This window comes from Rattus norvegicus, chromosome 2, assembly GCF_021556685.1.
Source record: "Rattus norvegicus strain SHRSP/BbbUtx chromosome 2, alternate assembly SHRSP_T2T, whole genome shotgun sequence".
In the NCBI taxonomy this organism is placed as follows: Eukaryota; Metazoa; Chordata; class Mammalia; order Rodentia; family Muridae; genus Rattus; species Rattus norvegicus.
The window spans coordinates 119,907,422-119,922,937 of record NC_141535.1 but is presented as its reverse complement, the minus strand read 5'-3'; the positions used below and the strand labels follow the sequence as shown (position 1 = coordinate 119,922,937).

The 15,516-nt window shown below is 39.6% G+C and overlaps 1 protein-coding gene across 1 annotated transcript in view; it reads right to left on the bottom strand.

Moving 5' to 3' along the window:
• Nucleotides 1-15,516, bottom strand: part of Atp11b (ATPase phospholipid transporting 11B (putative)) — a 105,688-nt gene that overhangs the window by 4,706 nt on the left and 85,466 nt on the right. Inside the window, 3 exon segments of the mRNA NM_001427027.1 lie at nucleotides 2,045-2,175; nucleotides 13,545-13,710; nucleotides 15,107-15,210. Coding sequence (NP_001413956.1) covers nucleotides 2,045-2,175; nucleotides 13,545-13,710; nucleotides 15,107-15,210 — 401 coding nt within the window.

The window sequence follows — 15,516 nt, the reverse complement described above, 5'->3', positions numbered from 1 at the left end:
AGATAATAAATAAATCAATCAATCTTTTTTTTAAAAGAAAGAAGACATGCTGAAATAAATCCAGTAACTCCGAGGTGCATGGTCAAGGGCAGTTGGGGAAAGAGCAGTAAAGGGGCAGGCAGGGGCTCAGAGCCTGCAGCTGACTAAGAAAGCAGGCGTGCACAGAAGACAAGGGAAGGCGCATTAAAAATCAATTCTAGTCTTTTAATCGCTGGCAGGTATTTCTGTCTAAAGACAATTTTCTACTGAAGTAAAAACTATGTAAAGTTCTAATATACTATCTGAATCTAAACTCCATCTTGGTTCCAAGCAATAAAGAATGTCATCAGGTAAAATAATAGTGTAAGACCTTTCTGATATGTCTTCTTTTCAAACATCTGTGTTTAAGATACCAATATCCCAATACATTTACCTGTTCATCATAATCTGTTTATATAGGATGAAATTTCTGCTACACTGCAGAAATATTTTTGGATCATCTGCCATATTTCAAGTCAGAATAAATGAGGCTAACGTCATATGCAGTGTATTTACAATGTCAGGCAAAGCTAAAGATAAAGTAAGTTGAGAACTCGTCATAAGAAACTACATTTCATATTATGTGAATAATACCACACCTGTTATTTTTCAAACTGTAAAGCTAACCAAATGTTAAAGTTATTTTACCAAAGGATAGACAAACTGCTTCATTTGTACCTTGCCCCTAGCATTTCCCTAGGCTCTCTTACACCACTGATTTGTAGAAGGCCTTAACATTCCACGGCACATTGGGGAGAATGGGCACAGCTCCTTTCTGTGGAATCACAACTTTAACTGCGCTGCTGTTTTGACCTGGGGAAGTGGTGTGAGGCCAGGCACAGAGGCGATTTCACTCTCTAGTTCTAATAATCAAACTCACGTTGGGTAAATATGAAGAGATTTTTAAAAAGAATTTTAAATGCTATTTACACCAAAATAGATTTCTGGGTGATGATCTATAAAAACAAGCTGTGATAAATCTAAGAAACAGACAAGAATGGACAAAGCCCCACAGATTCTTCTGACCCATAGTTTATGAAAGTTAATATTAGCAGCTGTTAGCATTAAGCTCTGCCCCACAGTTACCTGGCAATAGCCAGGTGCGCCTGACTCACTATAAAAGGGGCTGCTTGCCCCTTCCTTGCTCTCTTGCTCCTCTCTTGCCTTCCTGCCCCTACTTTCTCCCCATTCACTTCCCCTTCCATGTGCTCATGGCTGGCCTCTATTCGTCTTCTTCCCCCCTCCCCCCTTTCTCTGCCACTGCTACCCTCTCAACTCCTCTCCCCATGCCCTGAATAAACTCTATTCTATACTATACTGTCCATGTGGCTGGTCCCTCAGGGGGAAGGGATGCCTCAACATGAGCCCACTGAGGCACCCCCTTCCCCCATACCTCATCACACCTCCATAGAACATATCCCCCTCCTTTATCTTTTTATAAACACATCAGCAGCATTGTTAAAATATATTTAACCATACATTTTAATTGGATATAAATGCCAAATAAAGGAATCTTAAAATGAAAACTCACTTTAAAATTCATTACAGATATCTTAGGAAGGAGCATGATGCAGAATAAAAAGCCTTCTCTGTGTAGCTGTGAAAGAAAGACTGACTCGCTTTGGAGAGCACAGATAAAGAATAAGGAAAGTGGAGATGCTTGTCGTTGGGCGGGGCAGTTATCTGTGTATCAGAAAAGTGGCAGGAAAGCAACAACAAAACCAAACCCTAGCAGAGAATAAAGCAGAGCAGAGGTGAAATACTAATAAAAACAGCCGTACACTGAGGAAGAGCGTCACAGACACACACCTATTCACTGCAGCTTAGAAAGGCTAAAACCAGTAAGTCCTCCCCAGGATGGAGTCTCCTCAGAGCTGCCTTCTCTTCCTTTGAATGAAAGGACCAAACCACAAAGCTACAAAGTGACATCTACAAATCAAGAGTGACTGATGTGAATCAACAGCAGGCTCCCTGTTTCACCCAGGACACTCATGTGCAGCAGAGGCTACCCAGTGAAATGTCCCACCTGCTGATATGGTTGGGACTACACCGTCCTATGACTCGGTCCAGCACTCTTCCAACAGATGCGCACGGGGTCTCTCCAGGGAAACAGCATATGGAGTCCAAGCACTTGACACCTGAAGGGGCTTCAGCAAGCTGTGGGAGAAGAGCAAGTTACTTATTCACAGATTCGGACCTCAGAAAACCATAAAGAGATCAAAACAGGTACCTTGAGACTGAAAGCAGCGGACATGAACATACACACAGTACAATGTGGGATGCAAGCACCTGCAGAGTACAGTCACATATACATTTAAACCCTCCTGCTCTATGCAGAACCTAGATAACTACTGGTATAAAAGTGAAGAGACGGGCATTTCTGTCTGTAAAGGTTTGTGGTTTTGCCACTTGATCTGCTATGGTCAGTTGGCTATGCCAACTCCTTTGAAGGCAGTGACTAACTCTAGTTCATCTCTGCACTTCCTGCAATTCCGGCTGAAGGACAGATGCCCAGCCCCTGACAACAGTGGACTGCAAACCTCTCTTGAGGACTGGGAAATAACAGTCTGGTAGGACCTAGCTTGTCTGGTAAGAATAAGATTAACATTTCTTATGTGCCTTTCAAAAACAACCAAAACACAGCCACTCCACTTTCCTTCCCCTTAAGTGCTGAGCAGCTCTGAGGTGCTGCCTCTGCGGATCAGTGGCTTATCTACTTCAACAGTGAGCTGGTGGCACGTGGATCAAGGCTTGTCAAGCAAGCCGGTGGTACAATTAGGATCTGAAATTGAATTGATCAGATTTCTAAGATGTCTGACTTAGGCACAAATAGACTCAGCAAGATGATAACTCAGCTCAATATTACAGCAACCTTAGCTATTAAAGATAACTCAGCTCAGTACTACAGCAACCTTAGCTATTAAAGATAACTCAGCTCAGTACTACAGCAACCTTAGCTATTAAAGATAACTCAATTCAGTACTACAGCAACCTTAGCTATTAAAGATAACTCAGCTCAGTACTACAGCAACCTTAGCTATTAAAGATAACTCAGCTCAGTACTACAGCAACCTTAGCTATTAAAGATAACTCAGCTCAGTACTACAGCAACCTTAGCTATTAACGATAACTCTGCTCAGTACTACAGCAGCCTTAGCTATTAAAGCGAGGGCAAGTGTCTGACCACATAGCAGTGAGTCCCAACCCTCAACCCTCAAAGTGTGTGTTCTCTCTCTCTCTCTCTCTCTCTCTCTCTCTCTCTCTCTCTCTCTCTCTCTCTCTCTCTCTCCCCCCCCCACATCCCCCCTCCCTCTCTGGGTGGCCTAGAACTCAGTGAGTAGATTAGATCAGACTGACTTTGAAATCACAATGATCTACGGCTACCTTCTGAGTGTAAGGTTAAAAATTTACCTGAATTTATTTTTTATGTATATAATGTTCTGTACAACACATTTTAGAAGATGCAGAGGAGAGGGAGAGAATGTTGGTAAAGCTCACATCTACAAGGTAGGGAATCACCATGCGCCATGTGAGGATGGTAACAGAGGACACTGTGGCAACCACGATGGACAGAGACAGGTGGGAATGTAAATAACCGGATATCTGGAAAGCAAGCACGTGGTGGAGTGCTACAGTATCCACGTATGGACTCCCTGCCCATTCCAAGCAGTGGGAGGTAGAACAGGGTCTCTTGTTTTAAGTGTCTGGTTGTACCTAAACCCTGGGCTCTGCTAAGCACTGAGAAAGCAAACCTCACATATTCTTTAGTTTAAACATCTTTGTTTTCAAGCTTTGTTTAACGAAACATTGCTTTATGTTCTGTGAGATGTTGACATAAACATTTCATTTTGAAAAGGAGAGGGGTTTCTATGACTAATTAAGACCCTTGGAAAACACTAATCTCACACAGCTTTCAACAGGCTCTCAGACTGTCAGGAGAGGGCTTATGTCCCAGCTAGTGGGCTGGAGACCGCCATCCTACAATCTGCTGTGTCATTTTTTCACACCATGTATTTGGATCATATTCTTTTTCCTCCCCCAACTCCTCAAAGATCATCCCTATCTTCCTACCCAACTTCATTTCTCTCTCCCTTAAAAAAACAAGCAAAAACCCAGGAAGACAAAAAAAAAAAAAGCAAAAAAAACCCAAAAGAAAACAAAAACACCACACACACACACACACACACACACACACACACACACACACACACACACACACACGCACACGCAATTTTGTGTTGATCAACCACTTAAAAAACTGTTTCTCGCTGGGGATTTAGCTCAGTGGTAGAGCGCTTACCTAGGAAGCGCAAGGCCCTGGGTTCGGTCCCCAGCTCCGGAAAAAAAAAAAAAAAAAGAAAAAGAAAAAAAACTGTTTCTCTTACCCGACCCAATGTACCAAAACCATGAACCATTAGCCACCGAAGGGACATACATTTATGATGAAGAACTCTGGGTGATACTGGCTTAGGCAAAGGGCTCTCATCAATTCCCAGTTTGGGCTTTGCTGATTCCTGTGCTCCCATAAGCTCAAGTTTCTTTCCTGAAGGGAGGATGCTCCCCTATGTGCTCCACACCAACCATTGTGGGTGGTGTAGTTCATGCTTGTGGGCCTGGTTCAGGTTAAATACTATTACCTCCAACTGGAAGGAATCTCTAAATTCTCTTTATGGCTTCTGAAGTATCTCTTGAATGGTGAAAGCCCTGAAAGCCAACTGAAGGAGGCAGTGGCAATTGTCAGCCCTAGACTCATCCAGTGAGGTGAGGGTAAAGTGAGAAGCCAGAGAAGCAGTGTGAGGCACAGTGACACTGCGGGCTCAATGGTAAGCTCCACAGACTGCCACTGGGCAGGAAGGAAGTGCTTCTAGACTGGTAGAGGCAGAGTTACGAAAAGCTTGAAAACATCTGACACACTAACTCTGCAGCAGGTAAATCTAGTAAGTTATTGTTAAACCAGGGATTACTTTCTACATGTTCTAGTTAATAACTCAGTCTTACTGTCAGCATGGCAGTATGGGGACTTGAAGGACAGGGTATTTAAGAAGCCGTGGGACTGATGTTTAACACATTCCTTCAGGAAGCTCTGAGCTATCCTAACAACTAGAGAGGAAGTGCTTTGTCTACAACTTTTAAGTCTAATGCCCTACACTTTGCTTATAGCTGCTGCTCAGCCAGCTGAGGAAGATCATTTGAAAGTCACATCCACAGGTCACAGGTTTGGTCCATCTATGTGCTGAAGAATGCTTGAATCTGTATCTGGTTTCAGGTAGCTGTCCCACATCACTTAAACCTATGGCTAAATGTTAAATCCTAGACACCCAAGAGAGCAACATGTCAAAACTATTATATAATGCCCTCTTTCAGATCATCTAATGAGTGAAATAAAAGTAACCCCCCCTTGCAAAAAAAGAAAAAAAAACAACAAAAGAAATAGTAACAACAACAATTCTGGGGCATTGTAAATGGTGAACTCTGTAAAGATGTCCCCTGAAACCCGGCTCTGAGCCAGCGAAGCTCCAGTAGAGCTTTCCCAGCACATCACCTATCCCAACACTCAGGATCAGACAGAGAACCTAGGGCCACAGCAGTCGGTGGAATGAGAGTGGGAACAGAGTCTCCTTTCATTCAAAGTAACAAGGGAGGCTTTTAATGTTCAGGATATGTGGAAGCCACAAAAAGTAATGGTGTGAGATGCCATTTGGTTGCACCGTAACCAGCTTTGACTATACAGACATTTTGATCATTAAGTAGTCGGTCTCATGCTCCAGCACACCGGGTTCCCAAATTCCTAGGCAACATCCCCAACCCCATCCCATGGGGGCATAGCATGGCCATGACAGCCTAGTGAAAAAGAACCACCTTTATAGACCTAAATTCTGAAATAAATTGTGACTTACTGCTCATTGCCATATCAAGGGATGAATGCTGAATTTTTGTTAGTTACCAAACAACTTCCTTAAAAAGTTAGAAAGCTGTATCTTAACATTTTAAATATTTTTACTCTAATTTTATCAACTAAAGGGTTTTTTTTAAATTGTAAGTAAGAATTGTCATATTATTAACTGCGTTAGGGCTTTTGCCCATAAATTACATACATATATATGTGTGTATGTATGAAACCTTATCTAGATTTAAGGTTTGCTTTTAGAGAAATGTCTTTTAAAATGTGAAATCAACAATCAAATTATTGCTGACTGTCAAATTTTTTGCTAAGAATTCCAAGTTCTCAAGAGAAATCAGGATTTTCCTCTGCTCATACAGCAGTTAGGGATGGCTCAGGACGGCTGGCCCTCTATTCCAAAGCTCCTGAAACGAGGACCTGTTTCCAGCTTATAGTTTGCTCCTTCACCTTTCTGTTCTCCTTCCCACCACAAGAAGCAAACAATTCCAAAATGATAGAATGTTGAAAGACATTTACAAATGTGAATGAAATACCCCCATGTTGGTTCGGGAGGTTCCTAGCGAGGTATTTCTATAGATGTCTCATTTTAACATAAACATAAAATAATAAAATCTATATTGAGTGGGAGCTGGGGCGAGGGCTCGGCAGGCAAAGCTTACTGTGTAGGCATGAGGACTGCAGTGGAGTCCCAGAGTCCATACAGAAGCTCAGTGGGTGTGGCAGCCTGTCTGTAATTCCAGTACTGGGTAAGTGGAGACAGACACTCCTGTTTCTAGAGTAAGCTGGCTGGCTAAACCAACTGAGACAGGGAACGCTAGAGTAAATTGAGAGAGGTGGGGTGACGGGAGGAGGCTGGCCCCGCTTCAGTGGATAAAGTGCCTCCTAGGATTGGCCTGGGAACTCCACATGTGAACATGCTTAAGCACTCCCACACACGTGCGCACACACTCCTCATATGCACACAGACCATGCAAAGATAAAACTAAATGAAAATTTATATTGATTATATAAACATTTTTATAACTGACATTCCTATTTTCAAAGGAGACTGGAGCCATTTTATTTAAATGATGTATATATTAAATTGGTTCTTTAACAATATATGAATGGAAATTTATAGTTTGGGTAAGGAAGAGCATCAGTATTTGTGAAACATTAAAATTCCTCATTATAATGGAAAAGGGACAGTCATGGTTGAAAAATCTACTTATAAATTCCAGGGTCTTGTGGGATGATGTCACAGGTGAGGCAGGTACAAGACAGAACGAGGCCTGTCATTGGACGAGCAGGAAGGATGGGTGGGAGAAAAGTTTGAAGGAAGAGGAGACTGGAACAGAACGAGGAGGGACAGGAGGGATAGAAGAGAAGCCGTGGCAGGAGAATGTGGCGGGTGACGTTAAGACTCCACGCTGTACCTTTACAGGTTGTCAGGAATGTTTATAAGGGAGGGATGTGTATTGGGCTTTGTATGCTTAGGTGGGCAATTATGTCTTATCAATTGGGCCAAAGCTTATTGTGTTGTGTGTCCTTTCATGTAGCGGTTTAAGTGTAATGGAGTGTGTAGCGGCTGGCCTGGGCCGCCACAGAGTTGGGATGTGTGTTTCTGGCATGGAAACCTGCCTTGGGAACTGGATAGGTAGAGAGATTGCTGCCAGGCTCAGAGAGAGGCCTTCCGCAGTGTGATATGGGATGGAGCAAAGCGGGTGAGACACTTTGCTGACTGAGAATTAACATATCCAGCAGACATCTTGGGGCACCGCGGTGCTGAACCTAGTGAGGTCAAAGACAGCTATAGTTTTTTATTTTTTATATTTTTACAACAACGGAGTCTCATGTAGCCCAGGCTGACCTTGAACTTGCTATGTAGTTAAGGATGACCTTGAACTCCTTCCTGATCTTTCTGACTCCATATCCTGAGGGCCAAGGTTGAAAATACATGTGGACTTGTCCAGTTTATGTAGAGGCAGGATTGAACCCATGGCTTTGTGCAGGCTAGGCAAGCATTCTACCAACCACTACATCCCCAGCCACCTAACTATAGTCTTTTGCAACATACCAAATCAAAACGAAAATTCAGAACTCACTTGACTTTCTTCTGAACTACTACTTCTGTTTCTACTAATAACCGAGAAATAATTAGCTGCCATTGCTGAGGGCAACTTGCTAAAGAAATCTAACTTTAAAGTATGTCGAATTATTAGACATGTTCTATAATCTGATTATAGAAAAGCTTAAACATTTATAGTCTTTAAGTGCCTTTGTCCTCAAATTTCTCTATTTGCTTATTCCAGATGAGATAACAACATGTTCCTTAATAAAAATCACACTAAAATGACAATTGTAGCCTAAGGAAAAACAGAATTATTGGTGATAGGATTTATAATTGCTACAAATCAAAATATTGTTCATATCCCAACTACATCTAGAAGTAGCTTGGATTTATTCTTCAAAGGGAGAGTAAACTATCCCCATAACTATAACTTTTATATTTACTTAGTCTATGTATGTGTTTTGCCTGTATCTATGCATGTGTATGTGTGTGTGTGTGTGTGTGTATGTATGTATGTATGTATGTATGTATGTATGTATGTATGTATGTGCACGATGTCTAGGCCTGAGGATGGTTATGAGTCATTATGTGAGTGCTGGGAACGAAACCCAGGTTCTTTGTAAGAACAGGAAGTGAGCTGTCTCTCCAGCCCCAACAATCTTTTTTTTAATAGATAAAACTATGAAAATTTATGAGAAAAATAAGTCTGTTAAATTACAGTAATGAAAAACTATTCACTAAATCTAAACACACTTGCTCATTTGATATTTCAACTCAAAAGACTGGAGAACTTCAGTAACTCAGTGTCTACATTAAATTGTATAAAAATATAGACAATTACAACTTCAAAGGGGATAACAATTTCAAAATGGGCAAGGCAAGCCATACTTTCAAAAACAGTGGAGAGGAGTAATTTCTTGAACGTCAGACAACAGGCTGTGAAAATCTCTTACTACGATACAATCTGAGGTGAAACATGATTTATCACTGTACAGACAAACATGTGAAATGAGAAATTCAGGGGTAAACATAAAGAAAATGAAGGGATACAAACAAGGAAAAGAACTAAACGAAAACAACACCCAAGGCACAGTGCAGAATTAGTACAGTGAAATGAAATGTGACGTTGACTCTCCATGGATGCCCCAAGCATGAGAATGCAGTGCACAAGTCCCCAAGAAGGCCCCGCAAAGTACTACCTAGTGCACGCAACAACTGTCCTGCTGGCTGCAAGCCTCAGCTAGCAGGTGCCTACTGTCCTCCCCTCTGTGCTGGCTTTCAGCAAATTCATATGCTGAGCCGACTGAACCCTTATCTTCTTCCATCTAGAAGGACAGAAAAGCGTAAGTCTCACATTAAGAATAACACTCTCACTGTATCATTTAAAACCAGAGCAGGAAGTTGGGTCTATGATCTGTGAGGCATAGACAAAAGCTCACAAACAGCACAGCTACTGTCACAGGACAGAAGGAGCCAAGGAGTTTCTTGGAGAGTGCAGCAAAGCATAGCATGTGAAGCCACGAGTGCAAAGCTCTCGGAAGCACATGGGCTGGTAAAAATAAATCAACTTTCCTTCAGTTAAGTTCTAGTTCCTCTGAAAATTCAGAGCTATCAGGACTTAGCATTTATTTTCTTACCCCCACACTCTCACCTTGGACACTGCTCTATTTTACCCACACTGTAGAGCAGAAGGGTCACGGGACCATAAAGAGTACATGTGAGAAAGGGGTGTGAGTTACTTGTTAATAGAATGAATAGACATACTTCTCTAGGGAATACTATGTCTTAAGTGTATGGGTGCTTTTGCCTGGTGCCTGTGGAGGCCAGAGGATTGTTTTGGATCCCTTGAAACGCCATGTGGGTGCTGGGAACTGAACCTAAGTCCTCTGAAGAACAGCTGCAGTGCTCTTAACCACTGCACCATCTCTATAGCCCAGGGAAGGCCAACTTACTTTGACCTTTGGTTTGAGGACGGCTATCTTTTTTGTTGCTGATTTTAAGTTAACAGCATAAAAACCTCCATGTGCTATATACAAACCTAGAATCCTAGAAAAGTACATGTGTTGGGCTGTGTATGGTGCAAACACTAGAGGGAGCAGTGAGTGTGGTCCCCACACTCAGGCCAGCGGTTGGGAGATCAGTAGTTCCTCCTTTCTTACACCTGATCCAAGATCCTGCTTTCATGGTAAACTTGTAGAATGAGAATGGTAATCTTACTAGTTTATTATAATATATAATACCTGGGATTTCTATAGTTTTCTTTCCCCTTTCTTTTATGTCTAGTATTAGTTTTTAAAAGGGGCTTGATTTTCACCAACACATGTAAAATTACACATTCATAACAATATAATTAATCACAATGCAAGTTATCTTCCCTTATCAAATGTTGTCCAGTGTTCTTTTATATAACAAACTCTCCTTCTGGCAGAGTTAAAAAGTGGACCTTCAAATATATGATAGCCACTGATTATAGAAAATCAGCTATTGATAAAATGGGATATACACTTTTTGCTCAACCAAAAGTCAAAACGAATTTTTACATTTGAGTTTAGTTCTTGGAAATATGAAAAACAGTTACTACTCATTTACAATATATAATTACTGTAGTTGTCACTCAAAGTTAAACATATGAAAAAATTTAAAGCCAATAATAAAAACATAAAAAAGTTAGTAAAAGTTCAAAACATCTTTTAAATTATAAATTCATACCATATCACCTAAAAGGTTAAATAGTGTGTTATACCATAGCTACTCATTTGATTACGTAAATATACATAAATTAGAATTTGGAGAATAAAAATCATTAAACATATACATGTCAGGCTGGATGCACAGGCCTTTAATCCCAGCATTCGCAAAGCGAGCCAGACAGCTTGTCTCAAAACAAAAACCCAACCAATAAGTGTGTGTGTGTGTGTGTGTGTGTGTGTGTGTGTGTGTGTGTGTATGTGTGTATATGTGTATATGTGTGTGTGTGCATACATACATATTGACATGTTGCTATATTATCAAAAGTTCTAGGATTTCAGCTTTCATTTCCTTCTATCAAGACATTTTGAGACTAGTAGCTGTTTTTTATAAACTTCCAAATTAGCATGACTGTGGAAATACAGTTAAATATAAGATGTAAAAAATATACATTTCAATTTATAGAAGCAGTAAGGAACAGCAAAGATATGAAATACATATCAGCCATTGTAGTATACAAGGACACACAAGCACATGGATTTATACTATAGATTGAGGCAAGACAAAAAACGAGCACTTCTCACTTCCAGGTAACTGCTTAGCGTAGGTTTAAAGTTTAGGATAGCTCTTTAACTACTGAACATGCAGGAGCAGACGTACACATGACTATGACAAGCAGAAGCATAAGATTGTGCTGGAAAAGATAGGTATGAAATAGGTAATAAGGTACAGCTCTCTCCTCTTATGTTCAATTTCCATCTAAGTTTTCTTCTTGAAGAATGGATATCATTTTCAAGTTTAATATACATATTAAGTAAGGTTAAATTAGAGACAGAGCTGTGCATGCGTGATTCTGATTGATTGATGCATCTGCCCATCTTTTGGATATCACTTATTGACCTTGGCATGCATAAGCGTTAACGAGTTCTACTCCTACTCTACCTAAGTTTGCCCAGCTGATTCCTTGCCCTCGACAAAGGCTGCAGTGCGATGAACTCGTCACTTAAAGCCACTGTGTTGGAGTACATCTATAAGTGGACAGAAAAGGGATGGGACACACACAAGTCAGTGAGCTGTATTCATCACCTAGGAGACAGACACAGGACAAGCTTTGTAAATACCAAACACCTGTTCCCACAAGAGCAGAAAATACACATGGTACACACACAAGTGATATTTGTAGGATGTCGGTCTTGCCATTAAAAAAATTGACTGTTCACTTTTAAAAACATGCTCTTATTCTGGAGGAAATAAAAGCACCGAGAATAACTGCTGGCAGCTCTCCTTTTGATGTGACTTTTGATAACGAGCCCTATGTCCATCATTTGAAATCAGAAGGAACAGTGGAAGCTGAAATGGCCACCCCTACAGCAAAGGGATAGCATTGCCCTTAGGATATAAATGCCATGTACTGCCCCAGTTTTAAAAGAAAAGAGAAGAAAAACCAAAAACGACAGTAACAGGCTGGAAGACCCATGAATGGAAGTAAAACTTTCCTTTCCCTTCCCAAATGAGAGCAATCAGAACATCTCATTAATCATTTGGATATTAATTTACATAGCAAAAAGGGAAAATTATTCTGATTTCATGAATGGTAAAATGATTTAGTGTAAATTCCCCTTTTAATAAATTTTAACTTATGTTAAAACAAGTATATGGAGTATTTTTCAGCCTTTTGTTTAAAAGCATAAAACATCAAATATTTCCTCTGTGATACTTTAAAACAAGGATACAGAAAAGGTAACAATAAGTAATATCATACCTTTTGGATCAGTAAGCAATCTCTATGAAAATACATGTGAAGCTTTCAAACCACAGAACAGTCAAGGACAAATGTAAATAAAGGTTAGCATGATGATACTCATAAGTTTTGAGGGGAAATATAATATAGACCACAAGGTAAGACAAACTATCTCCACAAAGGTCTACACTGTGGAGCTAGAACAATCACTGGGCACACACACTTGTGCTGAGGAACCGAGTTCAGCTCCCAGCACCCACTCTGGATGGTTCACAGCCACCTGCAGCTCCAACTCCAGGAGATACAGTACCGTCTTCTGGTCTCCAAGGACACCCGAATCCTTGTGCACATATACATATACAAATAATTGAAAATTAAAAACAAAATATTTTATTTGAAAAGCCTAAGCAAGTATAATAAGCATATTGAAAGTAATGCTTTGACTCTAAGTATTTTCTTCTGGATATTAAAAATAAGACAGAGCTTTCTGATGTAGATTTGAATAATATGTTATCCAATGGAAGTCTGTCCCTGCTAGTGTACGTATACACAGGCAGACGCAGAAATCCTGTAACTCCTTCAGCACCATTTAGAAAGCATTATGACAGAGAAAGACTCTCATTTCCACCATCTTATACTGTACTGACTGTAATCATACATTCAGTACAACTATAGTACCAACTAAGGAACGCAGCAGTGGAACAGTTTACCATCTACTATGCTTAAACATTCTCTTCTCTACTTACTCCTCACTGCAGAGGGAATGAAAGACATTTCAATAATAATTTTACCAATGAGGAAATTGTGGCATAGCTAGCAAGTAAAATAATACTGGTCCCCAAATGTCATATCCTTAAGCATTGGCGTACTGCTAATGTCTGCTATAGTTTAGAGACATGGCTACATTAGAAATAACTTGGTAGTTTGCTATTTAAAATTTTAAATTAGTATAATTAAAATTATAATTATTATAATTATAATTACTAGTGGCCATAAAAAATTAATAGAAAAAATATGAAAAAATTAAAAGAAACCACACTTGAAATTTTTGAAAAACTCTTTAATATAGGAATAGGCATTTTGTAATACAAAAAATGTGTAATTAGTTACTCATTACTAACTGTTCTAACTGAAGAGATGCCTACCTGTGCCTTTTGTGTACTTGTAGGATGAAGCTGTCGATCAAACACTTTCTTCACAACATCAACAAAGAGACAAGAAACAACCATAAGGAGTATGGCAAACCAAGCTGACCCACTTGACAGGAGCTGAATGAAGACAGAGTACATATTCTGGGAGCCCAAAAATGGCCTGCAAAGAAAGACAGTAGACTTATTAAAAGTGATTATTGGCTGTGCATAGTATCACATGCCAGTAATATAAATATTTGCAAGACTATGCAGAACAACCTTGAGGCCTATATAGGGAGACACTGTTCTAGAAACAAGTGAAATAAAAACTCAAGAGTTAAATCACGATATCACCAAAACTCAAACAACTTAAAATAACAGGTTCAGGAGTGCCAGAGCATTTTTCTAATCGAATCTGGAAGAACTTAAATGAACTAATACAAGAGGCTGTGTTAGAATGTAAACTCCGGCTAAAGTATTGTACTAATTATTCCTTTTTCCTAATATGAAAATAGGAAATAGATAACCAGATAACCCTAGTTCCTGGCAAATTATAAAAAGAATAATGATGACTAGACTAATGTATGCTGTAGAAATAAAAAACCAAGAAATAAGTGTGTAAAAACATATTTTCTATAGCTTACAAAACAAACAAACCATCTGGGCCAATGAGATGGCTTTGCTGGGTAAATTACCCACTGCCCAAGCCTTACAGCTTGAGTTCTCTTCCTGGAGCCCAGTAAAGGTGGGATGAGAGAATTGGTGCCCTCTGACATACACATATGTGCTGAGGCACAGAGCCCCTGACACCCACCACCAGCAACAACACCAGAACAACCTCCTGATTATCCAAATCTCAGACTTTTCTTTATAAATGCACTCAGAAACTCAGACCACAGTATTATGAAGGCATCCTTTTTTCGGTTTTTGTGTATCTCAATTGTATGAGACTATAGGAAAAAATAGAAACAGAGAAAGGTTTACACAAAATACTATGCATAAGTGGGTTCTTTAATGATCCTTTTATGGAAGTTGATGATCAATAGATTCAAGTTCTTTGTTCTTACCTTTAAAAGTTTTGCCCTGGGAAGTGACCTAAGGTACAATAGACACATGTAATACATATGCTCTCCAAAAAATAAGGTATCAGTCGACCACATTTACTAAAAGAACTTAGGGAAGCATGAATCATTAATCTTTCAGAGAGTTTACTAATGACCTACATTTAATGAGGGCAGAGCACACTGCTAACTTTTCAGAGAGAGGTTTATGACATTGCATGAGTGAGTAAGTGATTTAAAATTAATACGGTTAGTATAACAGCCATTCTATGAGGTCAGAACAACGCTTTAGAGTATCTTTCTTCTGGTTTTACCTTTGTGACCGAGACACTCAGTTTTCATGTAGAAAATTGAGGACAATAGGATTGAATTGTGAATATCAACTCAAAGAAATGGACTAATCAGCATAATGTATAAAAATTATTATGAACAGAATTTTGGTTATCAAGAAACCAATCACCATAAATGTCCACTATTGTTAAATCAACATAATTGAGACACAGTGTAGTCACTCACCAGAGAATCCCACCATAAAACAAAGAGAATATAAAGTAAAATATAATAGATCCCCAGGTAACAAGATGGTTGATCCAAGTCCAGAAATGAGTTTCCAATGCCATCTTAAAAAAACAAAAACAAAACAAGTGCCTTAGCAATATAAAATAATAGTGTACTGTAACTTGTCAATTAGACCCTGTCTAAAAGCCCTGTGGATCGGTTCCTTAGATAACACAGTACCAATAAAAGAATCTTAGTAGGAAATATTGGAATATTTTCCTTCTGAGGGAAAGCAGTATTGAGATATTATGTGATGACAGATGTTACCCCCAACTCTATGGCACATAAAACCAAATAACCCTGTTATTTTAGAAGATATACAGTGAATCCAAATTTCAGTAGTCTGTAACCAAAAATCATATGAATCT